The sequence below is a fragment of the Thalia democratica genome, chromosome 8 (genome assembly GCF_965202585.1).
Source record: "Thalia democratica chromosome 8, ktThaDemo2.hap1.1, whole genome shotgun sequence".
Lineage (NCBI taxonomy): Eukaryota > Metazoa > Chordata > Thaliacea > Salpida > Salpidae > Thalia > Thalia democratica.
The window spans coordinates 16,298,072-16,321,154 of NC_139172.1; the positions used below are offsets into that span (position 1 = coordinate 16,298,072).

General features: G+C 25.5%; 1 protein-coding gene across 2 annotated transcripts; it reads left to right on the plus strand.

The window, feature by feature from the left end:
* Positions 1-260: 260 nt before the first annotated feature.
* Positions 261-18,304, plus strand: LOC145841984 (serine/threonine-protein kinase TAO3-like). 2 transcript variants are annotated; one of them, XM_082949310.1, is made up of 22 exons: positions 261-449; positions 2,748-2,819; positions 2,879-2,980; positions 4,375-4,479; positions 5,067-5,218; positions 5,396-5,596; positions 5,714-5,780; positions 5,890-6,027; positions 6,144-6,221; positions 6,293-6,391; positions 7,523-7,678; positions 8,062-8,222; positions 8,458-8,535; positions 9,955-10,122; positions 10,561-10,786; positions 11,109-11,303; positions 13,035-13,162; positions 13,783-13,894; positions 15,765-15,881; positions 16,198-16,293; positions 16,524-16,706; positions 16,825-18,304. In XM_082949310.1, the coding sequence occupies exons 1-22, from the start codon at positions 318-320 to the stop codon at positions 17,575-17,577; spliced, it is 3,519 nt and encodes a 1,172-aa protein (XP_082805436.1). In that variant the 5' UTR covers positions 261-317; the 3' UTR covers positions 17,578-18,304. The 2 variants fall into 2 exon arrangements, with proteins under 2 accessions (XP_082805436.1, XP_082805437.1); XM_082949311.1 differs by lacking the exon at positions 8,458-8,535 and having other exon boundaries at positions 16,825-18,303.
* Positions 18,305-23,083: the final 4,779 nt, after the last annotated feature.

The window sequence follows — 23,083 nt, forward strand, 5'->3', positions numbered from 1 at the left end:
ATGTTGCTCAAGTTTTTTTTGTGATATTTGCAACATATAATTTTTTTTCCAGCTGAGAATTCAAAGGCCGCATATTTTTAAGCACCATATTTACTTATATATACTTAATTATATTAGTTTAAGCTGATATAGTTAAAAGCTTCTTTTCTTATTGATATCATTTTTATTCCTTTATTAATAACTTTACGTTAAGTAACTTTTATTTTACTTATTTTTTAAATAGATGTTTTATATAAGTATAATATTTTCTATCCAGCTAATGTATGATACTATTAGTACTAAACTTATAAAAAAAGTTCCCATGAAAGCAAAGTAAAATGCCTTCAGACAGGACTTTGAAAAATATGCGAGATCCTGAAATTGCAAAACTTTTTTTCAAAGAAGATCCTGAAAAGTTATATGAAGACTTGAAAGAAATAGGTCATGGGAGTTTTGGTGCAGTTTATTATGTTAGTTTTTATGTTTTAGTTAAGTTATTTTAATTTTTTAAACTTTATGCCAAAAATGTATTATTACTGTAAATAGATTCTTAGTAAGATGTTTTCAGTCATTTAAGTTTGTTTTGTGGTAGTGTTTTTATTATGCGTAAATTAACTACTAAAATAACTTCTTCAATAAATTTTAACTTAAAAGAAATAACTTATATTCTGCAAAAAGTAAATATTCTTCTGAATTTAATGTACTTTTATTTAAAATTGTAAAATACAAATCTATTAAAAGTATTTAAATCTAAATATGTATATATATAAATATTTAAAAATGATTGCACAAAAGTTGTAAGAGGAGATAGATTTTTAGTGAAGTAATATTTTTTTTGTACTTATTGAATGTACCTTCTATAAAGAACCTATTAAACTCTCTAACTTTGATTGCTTATATCTTAAAAGCTACTTAATTTTATTAAACTGTGAAAATCAACTGATAGCTTATTTTTTATGTTTAAAAATAAACAGTGATTCACCCCTTTGGCCCTAAAGTAGTGACTGTTTAAAAAACACTATATATAGTGTCTAAAATTTTTAGTTTTAATAGCTTTTTTTTTTTTTTTTTTTATAATTTGCAAGCTAAATAAATAAAGTATAAGTAGTTTTTAATTGTGGTTGAGTAATTCTTGACAAGTATAATTATACTGATATATATTAAGGGTTAATAAAATTAAAATATTTTTAGGTTATTTTGTTTAACAGTTTTCGTTTTAAATACCTAATATTATGTTTTTACATACAGCTTGAAATACAAAACTTTTTTGCACTTATGTTTTAATAGTTTGGCCATAAAGTAATAAAAAAATTAATTGTTCTTGATTTAAGGACATTTTTTGGTAAATACTACATCAATGATTTTTACTATAGAACAAAAAAAAAAACAATAAATATTATACATTTACAATTAGTGCAAAATGACAAGTGTTATTAGTGTTGTTTTGCTGATTTAGTTGTATTAGTGTACAATTAGTATATATTTTTTTTGTGTACATTTTAATTTATAGATAATAATTAAAGTTCTCGACTTAATGATAAGGAGAATGATCAATATAAAGTTTTAATTTTTTTTAACAATACAATATTTCATTCGCTTGAACCTAATCAAACGAGATCATCAGTTGAAAAAAATCTTATTCAAATAGAATTTTTCTATTTTTTTTAATGATTAATGTATAACTTGTAAGCTTAAGTTTTTTAAAATAGTAAATAATTTTGAAATAAATTATAAATTTTTGCCTTTATGACGTAAGTAATAACTAACTTTATATTCTTACCCATAAACTCTTTTCAACTCAAAATGGTTATTATTACTTAGACTAGTTTATGGTAAATATTATTCGGTTATTTGCTTGGAAGAGTCACTAATCTGCGGTCATATTTACATATATTAAACTTTGATAAAATGATGTATCATTATTTATTTTAATACTTAGTTAGAATATTTAAGATATTTTTGATTAACAAATTGTTTGATTTTTTAATTATAATTAGTTTCAGTATTAAGTTATAAGGGCTATTTTTATTGAACAAAATTCAGTTTAGGTGATAGCATTAAGATAAAATTGCATTTAAAAGTAAAATTTGCAAATAGTTTAAAGTCATGTTTTGTTCTATTTGTAAGTAAATTTTTGTGGTATGTTTTAAAAGCTAGGCTTATATAATGCATTTTTTTGTAACTTTGCTGTAGGTATTTATCTAATGTTTTCGAGCATATACATAACTATTTTATTTATAAGGTCATTAAAAGAAAAAGAATTTAGACAAGGGTTATTTTTAAAAATATTCTACTTTAAATATTTGTTAAATTTACTTAAAATTTTTGTATAAATATACTCCTTGAGATTTTTGAAGGTTAAGTACATCAATTTATTTTACTTTCTAAACTTAGTTTTACGTGACAGGTTAACATTAAAAAAAAACTGTTAATGTCGCTAATTTTTTGACTAATAAAGTTTAACTACCTAAAATTACAAATTAACTGCATTTTAAATAAATTTTAAGATTATGTTAATTGTTTACTTTGACAGTATCTATTTTTATTTATAAGTTTTCACAATTTTAATTATAATTTTCTTAACTTTAACTTATATATAAAATAAATAAACATATAGTACCTTTTATATCAAATTATATATTTTTGTTAACTCTTTTTTTAAATTACAAACAAACTTTTAATTTAGGAAGCTAAAATTTCAAATCATGTATTTTTCAGTAAATTTCACAAGATAATTTTATACATTTTTCTATTCAAACCATTTTTAGGCTCGAAACATCCATACAAATGAGTCTGTAGCAATAAAGAAAATGTCCTATAGTGGAAAGCAGTCTGATGAGGTTTGTTAATTTTTATAACATTTTTAATAGTTGACCATATGCGACGAATAATTTAACAGAAATGGCAAGACATCATTAGAGAAGTTCAATTTTTGACTCGAGTTAATCATCCGAATATAGTTGAGTACAAAGGATGTTATTTGAAAGATCACACTGCTTGGGTTAGTATCTTTTGTACAAATGTTTACGTATATTCTAATCTGTAATTAACTTAATTCAATTACATTAATAAAATAAATTTTCAGTTGGATATTTGATATGAGTATGTTTAAAAACATATCATCACGTTGTAATTCTATAATATACTAGTTTAAAACAAACAGAAATTTGTTTTTATTTTCAAAAAACTATATAGTATATTAAACAGAAATTTGAGACATGATTGATTCAAAAACATTTTTATTAAACAGACAAATAAAATCGATTTCAGTTAACACTATTCAATAACTTTTGTTAGCAACTAAGGTAAAAATTAGATTTTGAGTAAGTAAACAATTAGAGGTTTCATTAGAAAATATTCAATTAATACCAATTAATATAATTAAGCAAAATTAGTTAGAGATAGATTAACAGTTTATAATTACATAATTATATCTAATAAAATATATTTAACTATATCTATTTTATGCATAACATTTTAGAAAAATTTTACTTACATTTGTAGCACTACAAACTAAAGTAAATTTATATTGCGTTATTGTAAAAACCATTTAACAAAACAGTTCAAAATTAACATGGTGAAAACATCTTTTATAAAGATTAGTTATTATATTCAATTTAACAACATTACTCTACTATAGTTTATTTTTCAAGCTTGTTGCACATATATTTCTAAATATTATTATCTATCAAATAGTGTATTGTTTAAGATTTTTCAAGCGAAAAGTTTGTAAATATTTACAATTTTCCTTTTTATGGACATTTCAAATAGTACTATTAGTTTATTTTTATTGTATATATTGTGTTATATACATTTTTAATTTGTCACTGCAAAGATTAAGCAAGTTTTAATTTTGAATTAATCCTTAAATTTTAACTATAGAAATGCTATAAAATTAAATTGAATAGTTTGATTGCTGAAAGTTATTTTAGTTATAAAATCAAAGAAAACCATAGCTAGATAACTAGTTAATAAAAAATATTAGTACTTTAATTACTTAAAGGGAAATAATTTATTTTGTTTATTACAGAGTTTCCTATCTGTAACAAAATTTTCAATATTTAGTTTAAGTTCTTGTACCTTAAGTAAACATTATTGAAAAGTATGACCATAAATTATTCATATTAATTTCAGAGTTACTAATTATTATGACAACTAGTCTTCCAGCTGAACTATAAATTCTAAAAAAACATTCAAAAGCATAAATATTTTAATATTATAAGATAATTTTACTCAATCTTAAATTTTTACTTTTATATACTTTTAACGTGGTAGTTTAATGTTTTTTGATAATTTATTTAAATTCAATTTAAAATAAATCTGCTAAAAAACAATATTTTGTTCTTATTTTTAATTACTTTAGTTTTGAGTAGTAAAAACATTAATTGATAACAGATGGCAATGGAATATTGCATTGGCTCAGCATCCGATCTCATTGAAGTTCACAAAATTCCGCTACAAGAAGATGAAATATCTGGAATTATCAATGATGCTATGCAGGTAGTTCTGTTTGTATTGAAGTTTTGATTTAAATAATAATAAAGTTATTTTCCACAATGTTTATTTAGTGCTAAAAAATCTTAGCCCCAAGTTCAACAAATTAAACTGTTTTTTTTTTTGATAGTAAAATAGTAGAGTCCTGAAACATAGTTTAATAATAAGCTAAGATTATAAAAATATTTTAAGTTAAATGAGTACCATCAGTTAATTAGTTGTTTTGCACTTGTCTACTACATATATAACTTAATTGTATGTCGTTATTATAATGCTTTATTCACTTGACCACTTGGTAAAAGATGATAAAAAACAATTCACTTTAAACAATTTTTAACAATTTTATTAGTTGTTATGGCATGTATTAATTGGTAATGCATAGAATTATAGTTTTATTACATCATTTTAAATAATTATAAAATAAAAACAAAGAATGAACTAATATTGTACAATATAAAGTTTAAATTAAATTCAAGTTAAATTTGAACTATAAATTATGTACAATCTAAGTAAAATACTATAAATTATGTACAACTTTTTATTTTTTCTTACATATATTAATAAATATAAAAATTTGTATTTAAATTTAACAGGGACTTCATTACTTGCATCAACATAATAAAATTCATCGAGATGTGAAAGCTGGCAATATTTTGCTGACAGACCAGGGCTTTGTGAAACTTGCTGATTTTGGTTCAGCATCCATTAGTTCACCTGCTAATTCTTTTGTCGGAACTCCTTACTGGTTTGTTTGAAACCGCCTTTAAATGTTTTTTAATAATGATTAAAAAATATACCTCTTTTAAATTGTATGCTTTGCTTAAGTTTTAAGGGAAAAATAAAAAATGTTTTACAAATTATTACTAAATAATTTTGTTTTACATTTAAAAGTTTGAAATTAACTGAAAACGTTGATATTTAGGATGTCGCCTGAAGTAATACTGGCGATGGATGAAGGTCAATATGATGGAAAGGCAGATATTTGGTCAATGGGTATAACCTCAATTGAATTAGCTGAGAGGAAACCTCCGTTGTTTAATATGAATGCAATGTCAGCTTTGTACCACATTGCTCAAAGTGATCCTCCCAGACTTAATGATGGCTGTTGGTCTAATGAATTTAGGTGCAGTTTTTTCTAGTATTCACTGTAATACTTTAAAAATTACCTTAAATAATTTATCACTTTTTACCATCTCTATTAATGTTATACTAGTTATTACTAAGCTTTATTATTTTGCAGGAATTTTATCAATCAACTACTGCAAAAAAAGCCAAGTGATAGACCCAATTCAGCACAAGTTTTAAAGGTTTAAATTTTAAAGAATAGTAAATTAAACAAAAGTTTTTTAAATTCGTATTTTTAATGCCTTTTTCTTTTTTTTCTGAATTTAGTTAGCAGTTTATATTTATTTTCAGCATCCTTTTTTGACTCGCCAAAGATCGAACACAGTTGTATTCGACTTAATAATGCGAACCAAGGACGTTGTTAGGGATTTAGATAATTTGCAGTACAGAAAGATGAAAAAGATTCTAATAGCTGAACACAGACAACAAGTTTATTGAAAATATATTTTACTAACGGATTTATCCACTGTTTAAAAATATATTACTTTAATGTCCAATACACACCTTCAAATGTTTTATAAAAAATATTTCATGTTTTCATACAGAGCTTACAGAGAAAGGTGCAAACTTCAGCATTGGGCAGCGGAGATCACATAACTGAAGATGGAGACGAAAACAGCTTGGTTAGTTATATGCTTGCAACTTTTAGTACACTTTTTATTTATATATTGGTAAGTTTGAAACATTTTTGTAGGATGGAGCAAATTCATACGGATCGATTCAGTCAACTCCCAGTTTGATGTCTGTTACTAGTAGCAGTAAAAGTGACTCTATATCTAGTTTAAATGACTCGGTATGTTATTTCCTGAACATAGATTGTTTGTTAATGTTTAAATATGTCTACCATCTAGTAAAGTTTAAACGTTAGATAAAAGAATTAGCTAATCCACAAACTTTTATTTAAAGAAATGTAAGTAGCCTTTTTACTTAAAATCATACATGATTATTTTCAATTTTATTTTAAGATTAAGTTTTTTCTTTGCAAAAAATTTAACACTTTCATTTTTGATTTAAAACACTTATAATACAAAAGTGCCACATAATTTTTGTTCTTTTGTTAAACAAAATTTAAGCTATAAAAGTTCGTAAAATAGATACGATAAACCAGCAAATTATTTTTTAATTATGTCAGGGGTTAAGATTAAAGTTACCATAATGCAACAACTATTTACATTTAATATTAATTTTTTAGTTAAATAGCAATCACTAACATATATAAAATGAATCTATGTCACTTCATTCAATTACAAGTTAAACGTGTATAGTTTAAATAAATGTAAACTTAAAACTCATAAAAAAAACTTTAGAAAGACATATATATGTATTAATTTTTTATAACGTCAGAATTTAATTGACAAACTTTTAGTTTAAAATTAATAAATAAGTTTAGCTATTTAAAATGGTTTTGAGTAAATTAAAATTAAATATAGTAAATGTAATACAGCAACTTTTTTATACACATTTTTTGTAAATGTACTTTAAAAAATAACAAAAAATTGAGTTTTATATAGCTTTTTATAAACATTTTATTCGCTTTATAAATTTTTAGCGTCAATTTTTTGATTTTGACATAGTTATGGATATATTCAAAGTGAATTGATTATTCAACGATTTATTTTATTACAATTTCAATTAAATTAGTGATTGGAGTAAAGTATTATAAAATATTATATAGCTATTAAAAGAAAATTTTTAAATTTTAAACAACTTAATGACAATTGGTGCAATGTAAACTGGTAAAATGAACATATTGCAAACTTTCTCTTGATACACTGTGTTTTCTATTTTCATGAAGCTATATATAAATCTGAACAAAAACATAAAGCGTTACTTGTCGTGTTTACTACACTTTACTTCGTATCTTTTACATTTTGACAAAGTTAGCTTCACTGTTCAAAATTTTTATTAGCGTTAATATTAACAGAGAGTTTGCAGCTCAAGCAGCAGTTTGAACAGCCAGGAAGGATTATCGAATAACGATTATGAATCTGCGTCAACTGCAGTCCCTTCAAACTATCACAGGTCTGCTTCGGCATCGTTGAGCCAACATCCTCAACATCAAAATAGAAATAAAGTTTTGGTAAGTTTTAAATCAGTTCAGTTAGATTAAATAAAACTTTGCGCATTTTATGATGCAGCATGCTGAGAATGATATAATAATGTGTTAAGTTAAGATATTTTATAAAAATTCAATCTAAGATTAAACAATTTTTTTCATATGTTCCAAATGTATACTTTAAAAATTAAGTTGATTAAGGTTGATTTGTTGAAAATCAACTTTTTGTAATTTTTTATTTATTTGTTATGTGGTTATAAATTAAAAGATTAAAACATGAATATTAAATAATTAATATTAAATTTTTTTAATATTAAAGTTTATGAAACTAAAGGATTACGAATAAAAGCTTGTTTGTGACTCAAATGATTAATATATATCTATATATTCAGCTACTATTTCAACAGGCAAGCGATGGATTGACGCGATCATCATCGGATAGAATGGCATCATCGCAGGTAACATCTCAACAGCGGCCGCATGTTGAACACATTCAAAATAGAAAAATGACAAGTAGAAATGTTCCTTCGAGTAGAAACGCCACCAGAAGCAAAGGTGGTAGAGATAGGTTGGTCTTCATGTTGTTGGTGGTAATAATTAATTCAGTTCAAAATAAACTTTAATTTGGTTTCATTGGGTACTGTACTTAATCAAATAAGCTTATAACAAAAAAATAATACTAGTTTAGTGTGCTTCATGAATATCTTGAGGAAAAAAAAACATGAATTTAATCTGTTGTTTTAAAGTAGTGTATATGTTTTTGGTAAATGTCATAAAATATTTTAAGATTTTTTTGTAAATAGTTCTTCTGAAATGTTCAATCTTCGCGACAAAATGTCACCAAAAAAGCCAGAAATAAATGAAAAACTTCAAATGTCGGGGTATATTTTGTGTATGCAATACTTGTGCAAATTCGCATGATTTTATTATTTTATTTTTTTATTTTTTGGTTTTTATTATTGTTTTATAGATAAAACTTAATTTCAAACTGATCAAAATCCAGAAATTGTAAAACAAAAGAAACAAAAAAATGTTAGTGGTTTCATCAAAAAACGAAATCAAAAAGTAAATAAAAGCTTTAAATCTAATAACATTTCTGACATATTTGTGGTTAGAATATCAAAGTATTTTTGTTTGTTTAATCGGACTTTTTTTTGGGTGAAATTTACTGTTTATTATTTCGGTTTGTTTAATATGTTGATTTTTAATTTATAATTATAAAAATTTTTGAAACTTTTATTTTATTGTGAGTTTATTTAAAATATGTTGTATTTTAAACCGTTTTTTTTAATACAATACATGTATTAAATATTTTAAGGTTATGTGTTTAAATTACTTGTTTTTTAACAAATTTTGTTTGTTTTACTGTTAAAATTGATGATGTTTGTTTAAGAGTAAATTTAAACTTTATTACTAGGCTAAACTACGAATAAATCTGACATTTTTGTTAGAAAAATGCAATAAAAATAAAAGTTATCTATAGTTTATATTTTAAATATCAATAATGTTTCTAATTTTTTAAAAGTTTAGTCTTGGTTCTAGTTTTTATTAAAGTTTTTTCATATAATTCCCTCATTTTAAAAGTTGAAAAAGTTTATTAGTACTTGCGTTTAGATGCTCATCATATAAGAGTTGTTGAAAACTAATAAAATTTATAGTACAATAGAATTTTAAGAATTTGTTAAAAATAATTACGTCGTAAACAACCAAATTTAAAACATGTCTGTGTTTTTTAGTTTTGTGATTTTAGTTTTGATTTTAGTTATTATTTTTCGATTTAACGTTAAGTTCAACATAGAAATAATACAATGAAAATATTTAATATTATAGAAACTTAAGGAACTTATTGTTTCTACTTTAAATATGTGTTTTAGCTAAAGTTTGAAATAACAAACTATTAGCAACTTATAGAATATATAGCATTCTATAACCCCTACTATGTTATTAGTTTACTTTAGTTTATACACATTTATATATTACTTAAAAACTAATATATAAGTATAAAAAAGTATAAGTTGCATAAAATACGCACAAGTACTATAAACTATTAAATAAGTAGTTAAAAGTTTTACTACTATTTAATAAACGTTATAGCTATTGCATATTTTTTTTTTGTTTAACTTAAATTAAATTTATTCACTAGCAAAGTTGTTTGAAAAGCATAAAGTGGGAGTCTTAATTTATTAGTGTTAATTTTAATAAACCAATAATTTTATTAAGCAATTTTTGTGAAAAACATTTAGCTAATTTTTTGTTTTTGTTGACTTGGTAATTAATTTTCTAACAAAATCAACAAACAGGTTTGCGACAATTCGGTCAGCACAGGTCATTCACCGGCAAATAAACCAGCACCAGGAAGAAAACAGGCACAGAGACCAGTTGCAGGGCTACAAAAAGATGAGAAGAGAACACCAAAAACATCTTATTTCGTATGAGAACAAATTGAAAGGAGAAATGGACGAATACAGGCTAGTTGCTTTTTTAAAGTTCATGTAAAAAGTCACTGTTATTTTTATGTGACGGGTTTGAAACTTGAGTTTTTTGCTCATTCATACTACTAAAGGGTGTTTTAGACTTTAAAATCTTAAAAAAAAGTCTAGAGCAGTTGCTAGTTTCAGTGATGAACCACTATGGCTGGACCTCGAGTTTATTTTTGTCAACAGTTTTATTATATTTATCTAAATATATTGAAAAATGCATCCAACTTAATAAAGGTATTTACGTTGTGAATGATAGGTTTTAATTTATTAAAACTTTTTAGTTTAAAAATTTATAAGTAAGTCTATAACCATTTTATTCACGAATTTAAGTAAAATAAAAGGAGTTATAGAAGTAAATATTTTTTATTTAAATCATAACCATTTATATGTTTATAGTAGTACTAATTTTTAATTTATTGTTTACAGTGGTAAGCTCACTAAAGAGTTGGAGTTGCTGCTGAAACAGTTCGCCGATGAACTTGAAAGAATGTTAAAAAGACACAAAACCGAACTACACAAAGAGGAAAAGAATTCATTGCAGGATGAAATTAAGTTTCAAAAACACTTTGAGCAACAGCAACAGGCATACATGAAAAATTTCGTTGCTCAACAAGCCAAGAACTTAAAATATACCAAACAAGATTTGAAAGATGTTTGTAGTTTTTATTTAATTTAGTGTTATTAAAATTAGATTTTTACAAAATTTCTTCCACAGAAGTTTTTTTTTTCAAGTTGTTGTCGAAAGTTGAATATACGATATGGATATTTATTATTTAAGCAAAATGTATATCATATTTTTAAATTTGAAATATTTTCTGTTGACAAATTTTTAAAGTTTACGCTTTTATATTCGAAATATTAACCTTATTTTTTCATTGATTTTTTAGAAATTATGATATTAAGTATTTAAACAATGTACTTTTATAAGCCAATTATGTGTCAAACCGCATATTTCAATGGCAATATTCATACAGAATTGCAAAAAGAGCAAGATTGCAAACAGCAAGGAATATATTGAACATTCGTTAAACAACTTGCGATTGGAACAAAACAACGCGATTCAGCAACTGCAAGCTGAACAAGATCAAACGCGAAGTCTTGAAATAAGAAAGCACAAAAGAAGAAGCCTGCTTGAAAGACACAATCTTCAGCATAATTGCTTGAGAGAAGTTAGTGATTTTACTTTCAAAAACAAATATGTAGAAGTTATGAATATAGCTAATTTTTCTATTAAACATTTTATTAAAAATGTATAGTGGTTTAGGTAAACTTTTCGAGTCAGCTTGTAATATTTATTATAAAAACCTATTTGCGGGTCTGACTTCTTAAAAATATCTTCTTTGCGGGCTGTGTGTATTTCATTTAAAAAAAATTTCAATTAGTAAAAGAAATATTTTAATAAAATAATTATTAACCAAGCATAAATGTTAACTGTAAATCAAATTATGAGCACATTTCCGAATATAAATTATAAATAGCTCAATTTTGTTTGTCTTGTTCAAGTTGTTTTCAAGTTAAAAAAAGCGCGAGTAATGAATTTATGCTTGGCAGGCCGTATGCGGCCCGCGGATGTACATTGCCCACCCCTTGTTTATAGTTTAGGTAATAGGGTTACAGTTTTTTTTTTTAATTTAAAACTGAGTTACTCTTACTGCTTTAACGTATCGGTAGATCAAATTTGGAAAGTTTCATAATTCTTTTACGAAAGGTGTAAACTAAAATAGCGAAAAAAATATATTTCGTTTTATAAAAAAATATGTCTCATTCTACGTTTTTAAAATAGTTTACTTTAAATTTTTATAAAATATTTCTTGCAATATCAAAAAAAATATTTCTCAAAACAACTAATAAATTAAAATAAAAGTTGAATTAATAAAAAATTTTTTTTTTTTTTTTGTTTAATTTTTAAAATAAAGGATACTTTTAATCTAAAATAAAATCATTAACAAAATTGTTCATTGTTTTGTAAAGGTTGTTCTGAGAAAACGATTACTTGAAAACTGAAGGAGATAAATTTTTAATAAAATATTCTATTCTCCTATTAAGTTTGCTGCTACCATAAGAAACATGTGCTCTGTATGTCTGACCGCTTTTATCTCAAATGTTTTAATTTAATTAAATAAATCGTTTGCTAGCTTAAAATAAGACTAAATTTAAAAAGTTTGACTCCCAATATCTAAGATTTAGCCCCTTAAAAAGCAATTTTTCAAATAGATAAATGCTTGTATTTTCTAACTAAGTATTAGTTTTATTACTACAAGTACTTGCATATAATCAGCTAAGTTTTAAAAAATTAATGAACGATTAATGTAAATAATAGATAAATTATATTGATTAAAGTGCAAAAAGTTAAAGTATTTTACTTTTACCCGAGTAGTTGCAGATTTTATTATTTTTTTCACGGCCGATTTATATGAGCTACAAGTTAACCATACCTCATATTAATAACATCACCTATTCAAAAACATAATTACAATTATTGATATGTTTTTGTTTAAGCTTAATAAGGTCAATTTAAAGTTCAATAAGGTTGATAGTAAACAAAAACATTAAATTTTCATATCTGTTTTATAAATGTTAACATTTTTACTTCTTTTATTGTTAATATTTTAATTTATTTTGTCAGTTTACTAGCAAAATTAACTTAGTAATATATTGAAAGTATATATTTAAATTGATGCTAAATAGAAGTGTTTAATAGGGTTCTTGAATTGTAACTTTTAAAAAACTTTCAACTTTCTTTTATTACGGAAATTTTTAATACAATGACTTATTGTTATTTTGTTGAAATCCTGTATAAAGTTATTCTACTACTTCTAACTAGCATCAGTATTGAATTTGTTGGTTTAGAATAATACTTTAAAATAAATAGTTATTTCTAAAGATGTCAATTTAAACAGGAATTAGATTTGAAGCAAATCCAGAAGAAAAAAGAGCACGAAGTTCTTATTCATCAGCACGACTCCACACAAAATTTAGAATACAAGCATCTCAACGACATACACAATCTCCGAATGGAAAGGCTGAAGTTTGTTTTATTAGCAACAATCATATAATTAAAAAGCAAGATTATTTTCAAAGTTAACAATTTGTCTAAGATACTGAATTCTGCTTATTATTCTGTCACGCATTGATTATCAAATCAAACGAACTTTAATAAGTGCTATAATATATTTCTTTTATGTTATGGTACTCAAACTTGTGTTTTAGTTATTTACATAGTATAGTAAAATAATTTAGTTAACACTGAATAGTTCACCTGTAAGCTAAATACATATTTGATAGCGAATATGCACTTTTACTCACATAAAGTATATAATGATTTGAAATTAAAGTTAATCTATTAACTTAGAATAATTTCTTAGTAAAAAAAAAAGTAATTATAAAAACGTTATATTAACATTTAGATCAAATATTTTCAATTTTTAGTGTTATGAATAATTAATTTATAGTAACCCGTATATTTAATAACAGATAATAATTTTAGATACTTATTTTATAGTTTGAAATAAAAGTCTTGTTTATATATAAATATCCTAAAAACATTTTAGTTTTATTTATTATTCATACCAAGTATACTATAATTCTAAACATTGTAAAAGTACATATGAGACCATTACTATTCAAGTAATTTGTATAATTTTCAAGGTCTCAGCACCAGACAGAGCTGGTGAACCAGACTGAATATTCAAAATCGCAGCTACACGAAATGAAAAGAAAACACGCACAAGCTCTAAGACAACAACCTAAGCATTTGAAAGTAATTTGTTTAGTTTTTCAAGATTTTCATATAAATTTTAAATTCACCACTTACTAATTCATGTATAAGTTTATAGTTATTCAGCATCTGTTGTATTTACTTATATACTTTTTAGGTATAATGCGTAATATTTTAATAAAATGATTTAAGTGACTAAACAGTGTTTAAATAGAAGCTTTTTTTCTGCTGTATATGTATACACAAGTAATTTAAAAATATATATTGTTATATAGGATATTAAAATTGAGTCTAGTGATTAAAAAATTGTATATATATATAATATGGGAACGGATCAAATATGCACGAAGACACTTTTGCACGAGGGGTAACTTTGGCACGAAGACAGTTTTGCACAAAGGGTCATTTTTGCAAGAGAGTAAAAAAAAACCTTACAAAAAAAAAACCAAGAAAAACAAGTTACCGACCGAGGGTAAGGGTTAGGGGTAACAGTGATAGTAAAAATGATGATAAAAAATAACTAATAAAAGTTGTTTAAAAAAACAAGAAAAGTAAATAAACAAAATAAACTATTGAATAACAAAGAAAAAAAAGTTATCGACCGAGGGTAATGGTTAGGGGTAACGGTGATAGTGAAAAAAAACGATAATAACTAATAAAAAAAAACAATAAAGAATTAAAATAAAGATTATAAAATTAATTAAAAAAAAACAAAAAAAAGTTACCGAGCGAGGGTTAGGGGTAACTGTGATAGTAAAAAACAATATATTAATAAAAATAAAAACAAAATAATAATAATAAAAAAACTTTAACCCGTGTAAAAGTGACCCCTCGTGCAAAAACATCTTCGTTCAAAAGTGTCCCTTCATGCATATTTGACTCCTACCCATATAATATATATATAATATTTAAGCTCTTTTTTTTTTAAGAAAAATTGTTAGATTATTTTTATAAACTACATTTATATTATATAAAGTTTGTTTTGTGAAGTGCTCAAGATTTGATACTAAATAGATTTACACCAATATTTTTATTTTAGTTATTAAAAGCTTTAAAGTTAATTAACTAGCTATTACTAAGTTAATGGATTATACTTGTACAAAAATCATTCAAAAAATAACTAAGTTCTAACCATAATTATTTATTTAAATAATTTCTTTTCGGTACTAACTTTATATAAAAATTTGAGACAACAATTCATTTTGCAGTATATTTTATTTTTGTTAACTAAAAATTTTTCAATCTACCCTTTTCAATAGTTTTTTGTAGATAACTAAATAGATTTTTCTAAAATAGTAAAATTAATTAAATTGTAAGATTATGCGTCATAATAGGTAAATAAAATTACATGTACTAGGCGATGCTAATATAAAGTTGTTTAACAAAATTTAAAGTATACAGCTTAAGTACTAGAAATTGAAAGTATTAATAGCAATTTTAATAAGAGGAAACCGACTTATTTAAACTTTCTTAAAATAAAATTAAACAACAAAAACAAAACTTAGTAGCGAATTTACAATAATTTAAACAAATTAGAGTTATAAACAAATTTTTGTTTGCATAAACTTGGCTTATTAGTTTTAATAAATATAGACTCTAAAACACTTAAATGATACATGTTACGTCCTTTACAAACAATTGAAAACATATTATCGTTATAGTTTTTTGCGCATTCTAAATTATTTAACAAATGTTTACCTTAAAAATTAAAAAATAAAAATTATTTATTTAGTTATTTAATTTGTAGTTTAATTGCATAGTAAATCACAGTATTTGAATGTTTATTTAATAACTATTTTATTTTACATAAAATAATCTCTGTTAACCCTTTATACTCTGTACAATAAATGAATTAATATATTTTAAATTACATGTAAAAATCATTCTATAGACCTAAATAATAAATGAACAGACCAAAGAAAGTCAAATAAAGAAACAGTTTCAAGAAACAGTCAAGATCCAGGAAAAACAGTATAAAGCTTGGCGGAATCATGTGCTTGAAACTGTTCCTAAGAAAAGTCAGAAGGAAGTTAGTTAAAAAAATCATTAAAAACTTGTTTTTTTTTAATTGTTTTGCATAAAGTTGTAATTTTTGTATGTGTAGTCTGTATTTAGTTTAATTTTTTAATAAAAGTTTCTTCATTGTTTCTATTTGTAAACTGCTAGTGCTTTAAAGCTGCATCATTTTAAAATTATTTTTATTGCTTATTTCAAGTTAAACCTAAAACATTTTATATCATTTTATTTTTGTAAACAAACAAAATACTAACAAACTTGAAAATAGTTTAAACTGATAACATTTTTTTAGTTGTTCTCATCTAACACAAATGAATTTAAAAATTCAGGTACTTCGCCGGAAAAAGGACGAACAAATGAGAAAGATTGCTCTGTTAGCTGAACAGTATGAAAACTCGGTACTTGATCTCAACCAGAAACAAAATGTTGGATTTTATAAAAACTTATACCTAAATCTTATGCTCTAAGTGTAATGTTATTTTTAACTTAAATGTATATATTTTTTGAAACTATCTTTAAATATTGTTTTGTTATAGCTCAACATGCATTAATAATAGTACAGTTGTAATAATACATACCCGCATGAACTTGATGAATTTATTCATATGTTATTTTCACAACATTCATTGTTGGCTCAATTTTTTGTTTTTAACAGTTGAAGCTGTCAGATGCGCAAGAAAAAGAGAAGAGGTTGTTGGAAGAAGGGCTTCACAACGAGCTGGAATTACTCAACGCTTTCCAATCTCGTGTCAAAATTCACACTGAACATCAGCAGAACTCTGAAAGAAAAGAGCTCGAACAAAAGGTTTCTGTCAGAAGGGCGTTGCTTGAGCAGAGAGTTAGTGAAAGTATAAGTTTCTTGGTATAGGCTTGTCAGAAATTTTGTTATTTCTTGCACTTTTTATTAAATACTAAAACTGTCTAAGTGGTATTACTGGTATAATAAAATAAAACAGATAGAAACCGAACTGGCCGCATTGGATCAGGAAAGAAGCAGCAGGATCAAGCACTTGATGGAGCTGCAGAGCCGTAACATAGAGCAGTATGACCAGGAGAGCCTCAACATGGGCTTTTCGACGGTGGTCATCACAAACTTCGGCGAGCAAGTGTACGTCGACCCGCCGCACCGCCACAACGACGAGGGGTACCAGACGGCCGAGAGGAACCGCCACCATGCCAACGCGTCATCCGACGGAAACATGCCGCGCAGCAGCAGTGGGCTGGTGACGTCACAACAGCAAATTCCGTACGCGCATCGCACGCGGCATACGGAACATCAGAGGAATTTGCCGAACAGAAACGTGGTGTCGCACCTACCGCGCATGGGACCCAGTCGCCACAGCGGTCGCCATGAGCGCCCAAACTCGTCGGCTTCAAACCCAATGGCGTACTCCAGGGGAAACCCCAATTCGTCAAACAACTCTTCTTCCGGCTACCGAAGAACTCCGACCCCCAACGGAAACCAAAATCACTATGGGAACTCGTCGGCGTACAGAGCGACACCGGAGCTTTCGCGTTACAGGGAAGCTCCCCAAGTCGGCAACATGAGCTACCAGGAAGATTCGCGTCATCATCAGGTGAGGAGAAAGCGGCCTGAGATGACGTCACAGTGCATCGTGGAGCAATCGAGTGTGGCGTCGCAGCATGGCAATCAACAGAGTGGGAGCAGGCAGCAAGGTGGTACGTCGTTTTCTTCGAGTTACCACTGAGATTAAGTTCGGGCAGAGATCCAACAGTTTGGCTCCTTCAAATCTTTTACCTCTCTGTCAAGTTTGTAGCTTGACTTAAGTTTCGACTTTGTTTGCTGTGTGCTTTTCGACTCTATCGTTTAATATTGAAAGAAAGACGACTTTTTGCTGTATGAGAGCAGATTTTCAACCCTTTTTTAAATTGCTCTGTAAAGATTTAGTTTATGTTTCTCAGTCGAATGTCATTTTACGGCTTAAATAAATGCTAGTGAATTTAAAATAAAGAGTTAGTTAAATATATATAAAATAAACTGTCCTTGAATAACAAATTCTTCGTAGGTTTATGTATGTTCGTAGCGTTTATGTGATAATACTGTACTTTTTAATTTACCGATACAAGGTTAAGTTATAGAACAAAAGACGTTTAAATAAAGTTTGATTTGTTTTAAGTAGTGGTTCTGTCGTTTAATTTTATTTGTCCTCATTTTTTTCTTTTCAATTAAATCAGATGAAGTCCTTGAGGATGTGAAAAAAAAAAATATTTCACTCCGTTTATGTTTGTGAACGTAAATAAATATTTTTGTATCATGGACACTACGGTTAGTAGAAACTATTTTTTTTTTAAATAATAACATCTAGTTTTTATATTTCACATAAAATTTTTACGCTCTTAAAATTTTATTTGAGCACAGATAAACTTTGACAAAAGTTCCGCTTATAACTTTTAAAATTAAAGTTCACATTTAAAGTTTGAATAGTTTATAAATCAATTTATACAACTACTTATTTTTTAAAATCCTTTAGTTTCTATAAGTAAAAAGAAGTTTAAGTTTTTTTAAATTGTTTGCAAAAGTTTTTTAGATAAACGTTTTCGTTGTAAGCAATTATTTTGTCTTTAATAAAGATGTCATAAAAATACAACTTAGTATGTTCATATTGTGTTTTTACAAAGTTAAAATAGATAATTTTATAATCAGAGAAAACAAAACAATTAATAAAAAATCATTATTGTTAAAAAAGGTAATTGTATGAATAAGAAAATTAATTTATTGTAGGTAAGTAAGTGATGGTATAAAAAATCATAGAAATGCAAAGTAGATCTGTATGAAATTAATTAAGTCATTTAAATATTTTATGGCTAATTTGATGGACGTACATTGTACTTTCACCACCCAGTTTTTTGATCCTAGCATTCTCATCGGTGTACTTCCCACCCGTGCATTCCCACCCGTGATAATTTCCCATCCGCACAGTCCCAACTCACGAACAATTCTAACTTTTTTTTTTTAATTATCGTTCTTCATTTAATTATTTTTAACTTTGTTTTTTAATTAATTTTTTACTATCACTGTTACCCCTAACCCGGTAAGTGGTTCTAGGATTTGATCGGGTGGGAATTGTGCGCAAGTGTGAAATGATCGGGTTTGGAACAGAGCGGTTCCCATTTTTATCATGATTAGGTAAAATTTCTAATGCTTTATTTAAAATTTCGTTTATTTTTATAAATAATGCAGTAATAGTTATATTTTTATTTTTAGTTTATTTTAAGATAACCTGCCGCGTAATTACGCGCACCCGTACATCTTATCTTCCGTATATTTGTGTTTTTCAAAAAAAGGTTTCTATTCTAAAGCATAAGTTTTGACCTGCCGCGTAAAAGTTTTTTACACAGGGTTTGTCTTTATGACCATACACTAATTTGTATATAGTTCAAAACATTAATGTAAAATGGTTGATTATTTTATATATTTTTTCAAAGGTGCCAGCTCAGATTTAGTTTTACACATTAGTTTTAAGATTATTACAAACAATAAAAACATTGAGTACATGTAATAAATTTAAAAATCCAGAGTAGGTGTGAATCAATGTAATTTTTGCAAACACACAGTTTAAAGAAGTGATACTGTAAGAGAAGTCAGGGCCTTCGTACGAAAAGCAACATTTCTTGACAGAGTGTTTTGCAAAGCAAGAAAAACTAAAAAAAAAACCTAATTTCTAATAAGTTGATAAGTACAGCGTTTATGATCTTCAGCAAGCCATTTTGTATACAATCGTATTTAATAATTTTTAATATTTAACTTCATGGTTACTGTAAAGTAAAGTAATTTGGCTTTTCTGAAAACGGTAAGCAAAATAGTTGAAGATTAAAAAAAAAATATATCTCGTAATAAAAACAAATTATACAGTAATCTTCCTTTATTGTACCAAAATATGTTTCTGTGTGTTAACGAATACACACACTTTTACTGGGTTCTGTAAAAAATAATTACTGTAATGTAAGAATAGAAGTATAGAATAAAGTAGGTGTATTCATGTTTTCATTAAAATAAAATAAAAATAATTTCTACAGATTTTTACAGGTTAATAGTTAATAATAGGTAAAATACTTAAAGTTAAATCCGACTGTTATAAAACTATATAATATTTGTAATTAAAACAGATGTTTTTTGTTTTAAAACTTTAATCCGACTAACGGCGTTTCACTGCTCTCAAATAGATTTAAGAACAGATCTACGGAGTCTCAAAAAAGCTCTTTAACGCCTTTCAACGTTACATCTTATAATATTTGTAATTATTAAGTCTAAGTAAAGTAAACTAAAATACAAAAAAAATCATAATATAAACAAGCCACTTACTTTAACGGAAAAAAAATACTTATTCAAGTTTATTTTACTGTTGTTAACGATTGAATAAAATACATCCAATATTTACGTCACGATATATATGAAGATCAAGACAGCAATTTAATTTATATTATAAAGTTGGTTAATTTAGTCTTAATGTTTGGGAAAGCTGTAAAGCGCTTTAATATGGAAAGTAGTGTGTAATCTATTTTGAATAAATATTAAATAACATCCATAAATAAATGAATCAATAAAATTTAACAACGGTAAAGACAATAAAAGTCACAGGAAACTTGATATAACGTGTTTTTTACATATTAAATGTTTTTAGTGATTAAATCTAAAATTATAACAAAATCAAAGTTAGATACAATTAAGAAGCTTTCTCGTAATAGGTTTCTACGTAATAGGTTTCTCGTAATAGGTAAGAAGATTTCTCGTAATAGGTTTTTTGTAAGTTTGTGTTTTTTTCATCTGTGCAAAAATGTATTTTATTTAGTAAAAACTATTTGTTAAAGTAACACTGTTTTACTGACTTTGTGTAGCTTTGATTATTATTAATTGCTTGTTTTATTTTAGCAAAAACAGCAAAGCTAAGCTGTTTTTATATTTTTTATCAGTGTTTTAAATTAAATAGAATTATTTTTGAGTACTATATTTAATAGTTTAAACAAGATAAAGTCATGTAAAGAGGAAAAGAAATTTGACGATCTGAAAAAAACTAAATAGTAGTTCAGCGATTGGCCAACACCTGATTACTAATCCTAAGTGTGTCGAAAACTATAAAGTGGATAACTTCAAAATAATATCAGTTGCTCGTAATGAATTTCACCTAAAAACTTTAGAAGCTATATTCATTTTAAGCTTAAAGCCAGATCTCTGTAAACAAAAGAAATTTGTTTATTCGACCATTTTGTTTAATTTGTTGAACTTAAATTAGTTGATTAGTAAAGTTGTGTTACATTTATATTATTTCTGATTAAACGATTGCCTTAATTTGTTAATTATTACTATTGTGTTAAATTTAATTTGTTTTCTTAAATACTTAGTTTTATTAGTTTTTATCAGTAAATCATTATTTCAGCTTGTTTTGACACGAAAAAATACTGAAGAGCGTGTCCGAAAAGTACTTCTATTTTGTATTTTGTTTGCAATAAACTTTAATGTAAAAAAAAAAAAAGTTAAACAGCTTATTTTGTTTCATAGAAACGAGCTAAACTTAACTAAATAATAATAGCTGAGTTATAAAATTTTGACATTGTTACTTAATAGAACATTTATTTAAGTATGTTTTATTTTTCAAAGTATTAACAGTTTTGTAGTAAGCTTTTTATTTAAGCTGAGTTTAAAGTTAACAATTTACCATATGTATAAAACTTTTTTATTAATAAGATAACCCCTACAACACTCATAAGTTATTAGCTAAAATGATTTTCAACGGGGTTGTAACAGACTCGGGATTTTTTAAACTGATTTAAATCTTAAATCTGTTTCATTAATTCAATTTAGAAAACTTAGGCTAACACCGGTTAGTTTAATTTTTATAAAGTTTAATAACATTTTTTGTTAGAAGTTTAATGAAATAAGAGTTTTTTCAGTTTTCAAAACTTCGTTATTTTGTTATTAACTTACGTCTAAACTTTTAGTTTTTGTTGTTTGACAAAGATGATTTCAAATTTTAAGTTAAAAATTATGTCCTACAGTTAGCTGTTCTGTAATATAACTTTTTAATTATTTATTAAAGGCTGAATTAGGTTGATGGTTCTAAAAAAAGTATTTAAGAAAATTTTTTGTTACTATGATTTTGAGCATATACTTTTTAATTTTAATTTTCAGATGTTTCTGATTTTCTTTAATATTTCCTTGTTTAATAAATGTAGTTGTTTAAGACTTTCTAGAAACCGAACCCTGTTCTAAGAAAAATAAAAACGTTTACTCCCAGTTCTGCATATGCGTTAAAAAAAAAGGTTTATGTAGTCTTACAAATAATTTATTACAAATTTAATAAGAAAAGTGAGCAATTTTTCTAGATAACGGGCTAAATTTACAAAAAGATATCGTTTGCCGGACTGACTGGATTGAAAAAAACTAACAAATTTATAATTAAAAAATTTATAGTAAAGATAAAGTTGATTGAACACGATTAAGAATTTTAAACTCAAAAGTTTGATCTAAGAACTTAATGTATAAAAAAACTTTTAATTCATCAAGCTATACTTAAAAATATCAGTGAAAAAAATATTATGAAATAATTATTTTTTAAGCACTATTTTTTATTAAAGTTGGATAAAGAGCAAATTTTAAAATATCTGTTGTAATAAGCTAGTTTTTTGTTTTGCAAATTTTGTCTCTTCAAGCTAAAAGATACTTTAAGCGCCAAAAGTTACTAATCCCGATTTTTATAGGGTGTTGGTAGAAGCATATTTTTACATTCATGATGTTAGATAATTTTAATACTTTTTCTTTAGTTTTAGAAGTAGTTATAAAGAAGCTTAAAAAATGCTGAAAGTGAAATTTTTTTAAAGAATACTCTCAGACTTTTTTATTTATTTTATACTCTTTTTAACGATGAATCTGTTACAAACACAAAAAGTATTGTCAATCTTTTTTTATAGTCTTAAAACAAACTAATTTTCATCAAAGTGTTTTAATATTTGTAATTTGATTTATAAAAAGAATTGTAATTCTTAGTAGAACTTTCTCTGTAGACATAATTAAACTTATTAAGTAAATTAGCTGAAAAAAAGCTTCCCGCAAAAGTTTATATTGAACAAATCCGACCTGTTATGTATAAAATGCAGCTTCATCTAGCTCACCGATTAGAGAAGATACCTAATTTTTACATAGAATATTAAAAAAGTTTGCTAAAACTAACTCAATTAGAAATAAAAAAATTTAAACAC